General features: G+C 52.0%; 1 protein-coding gene across 1 annotated transcript; it reads left to right on the forward strand.

The window, feature by feature from the left end:
- Positions 1 to 1,804, forward strand: CCER1 (coiled-coil glutamate rich protein 1). The gene has a single exon (XM_027543653.1). It carries the CDS (start codon positions 421 to 423, stop codon positions 1,666 to 1,668), a length of 1,248 nt encoding a protein of 415 aa, XP_027399454.1. The 5' UTR covers positions 1 to 420; the 3' UTR covers positions 1,669 to 1,804.
- The last annotated feature ends 863 nt before the right edge of the window (positions 1,805 to 2,667 follow it).

The following is a 2,667-nucleotide window of genomic DNA, read 5'->3' on the forward strand; positions in this document are numbered from 1 at the left end:
GCCCGGACGGCGACGGTGAAGCACCTGGGTTGAGAGGGAGCAGGAAGGTAACGGCGCGACCCCTGCCTCCCCCCGGCCCCAGCCCGCGCATCCACTGAGGCGGGTGTGAGTGGGACCCGGGAGCGGGTCTCACCGCGCGTTGCCCACCAACACCTTCCTCACCCACCATCCTTACCCAGCCCCAGTCCCACCCAACCCGCCTTGGCGAGACAACTCGTGTGCGAAGGATCAGAGATTACGCGGAGAGCGACTGAGCGAGCAGAGAGGCGGGGATCCTTCTGGAGACAAAGGCGTGATCCCAGCGGCGGGCACGTGGTGCTGGGCAGAGAGAAACGAGGCCCTTGAGACCGTCAGATCTGTCCAAACGCGACGACAGCTCCTAGGGCGCTACCGTGTCGACCTCTCGGAGCACCCTGAATCATGACCCAGACCCTCGACACAAAAGAGGATCCTCTTAACCTGGGCGGCGGCTGGGCATCCTCTGCCCCGTTACGCACCTGGTCGTTTGGCCCCCGAAGGCGCAGGGGCGCTCCCGTTTACAGGCGGCGGCCTCGCTACGGCCCCAAGGCCGAATACGAGCCCCCGAGGAAACAGGCGAAGCAGCAATACGGTCCAGGCCCTTGGTTCCAACCACCCTGGCGTCCCTACTGGGCCGTGTATTCTAACTGGGGGCGCTGGAGAGGGCCCTGGTGCCCACCTCCGGCGGGATTCAGGAAGCCCCCGGGCCGGGTGCAAGTGATCCGGGTGTACGGCCTGCATCCGCTCTGCCTTTGCTGCTGCTCCTGCTGCCATGGGCCCTGGAACCCCGGCTGGGCGAGGCCCCCGGGCAGAAAGAAGCGCTGGGGTCGCCGGGGCCGCGGCCTGCGCCGTCACCCTCGCCGCTCCGCCCAGAGGAGCCCTCCGGTGGATCTGAGCACATTGCTGCGGCCGGTCAACCTGTACGGGTGGCGCGCCCCTGGCATGCGGGCGCCGCGCAACACCACGCAGTTCATCATGAACCAGATCTACGAGGACATGCGGCAGCAGGAGAAGCTAGAGCGCCAGCAGGAGGCGCTGCGGGCGCAGCAGGCCCAGGCAGCGAGCACAGCCTCCCCGGAGGGCGCCTTCGGAAACGACGTCCCACCTAGCGGTGGCCAGGAAGACGAGGAGCTGCAAGATACTCTGTACAGCTTTGTGCGGAATCCCTCTCTCGTCTTCAGCCCTGACCCAGATGAGGAAAAGCAGACGGCCACCTCACAGCTGGTGGAGGAGGAAGAGGAAGGGGAGAGAGAAGAGGAGGAGGAGGAGTGGTGTGACGAGGAGGAGTGTGATGGCAAGGAGCTGGAGAGCCAGGAGGAGGACGAAGAGTCAGAGGCCAAAGATGAGGAGGACGAAGAGTCAGAGGCCAAAGATGAGGAGGAGGGCGAAGAGGCTGATTACATGGAGGAGCGGGAGGAGGAAGATGAGGAGGACGAAGCGGAGGAGATAGCAGAGGAAGAAGAGGGGCTGGCGGAGGATGAGCAGACTGAGGAAGAGAATCATTTGCCTCTGGAAATGCCTTTATCATTCCTAGTGGGGGCCGAAGAAGAGAGAGAGAACTTTATGAACTGTACCTATTTAAGCCCCAAACAGGGAATTCCCAAAGTGGCACAGGAAGCTCTCTTCATGGTACAGGACATTAACTGTTAAGACATCAGGAAAGGGATTGAGGAATGCTATGGAACTGATTGAAGGCTAAAATGATTAGCCACTTGTCAAAAACTAATGAAAAAGTGAGTTCCATTAATAAACCTATCATCTTTGGCCATTATAAAACATTTAAAAATTGGTGTGTTGTGTGTATGACTATGGGTGGTGGAAATGATTAAAGGCCAAATATTTTATTACTACAGTTTGAATATTTTCATTTGGTGTTTTCTCCTCTAGATGCTTGAGTTTTTTGTTTTTTTTTTTAAATAATTCTGGTAATGCTGAAAATGTTTCCTTTTAAACAACTTTATACATCATCTCTACTTAATGAGCTTGGATGAACAGTTATTTTGACTGTTAGATGCCTAAGAAACATGTGCCATGTTTATTAAATGTTCGTCAGTACTTTTAACATGATAGCTGAAACCATTTTAAAATGCCTATTTTAATAATTTAAGATTTTCCACCTTCAGAGTTCATTTTTGAGGGCTGTATTTTGGTAACCCAGTTTGCAGTCTCTTGTGGCATCGCTCATTTATATTCCTTGTTCCACAGTGCTATGGATCTTCCTCAGAAGAACATGAAGTTGCTTCTGTGGAACTGGTTATCTGCCATGGCCTCAGCAATCCATAAATCCATGCATGGAGAGGATTCCCCATGGTCAGAAGTCAACTTGCACACCTAGTTAAAATCTAAGGTAACTGCAAACAATGGAACATAGATTTTGAAGCCTTGTTCCTGGATATATTCCTTGTCATAAGTTCACAGGAATAATAAAAATAGACTTTGCAGAATGAATTTTTTAAAGATGATTGGCCTTTTGGGGGTGGAATATCTTTTTTAAAAATTTTCTTTCCCAATTGTCTTCCTTATAAAGGAGAGTAAAACAAATATGTTTAAGTGCAAGCTTGTGTGAACTAGTTTCTGATGTCTAAACAATTACCTATGGAGAATTCAACATTCAAAATAACAGCTTTTATTCAGACATTTTTAGGAAGT

Source organism: Bos indicus x Bos taurus, chromosome 5 (genome assembly GCF_003369695.1).
Source record: "Bos indicus x Bos taurus breed Angus x Brahman F1 hybrid chromosome 5, Bos_hybrid_MaternalHap_v2.0, whole genome shotgun sequence".
Taxonomy (NCBI): Eukaryota; Metazoa; Chordata; class Mammalia; order Artiodactyla; family Bovidae; genus Bos; species Bos indicus x Bos taurus.

Bases quoted from the DNA above. Each gene is read 5' to 3' on its own strand.
- CCER1 (XM_027543653.1), top strand. From the start codon at position 421: ATGACCCAGACCCTCGACACAAAAGAGGATCCTCTTAACCTGGGCGGC.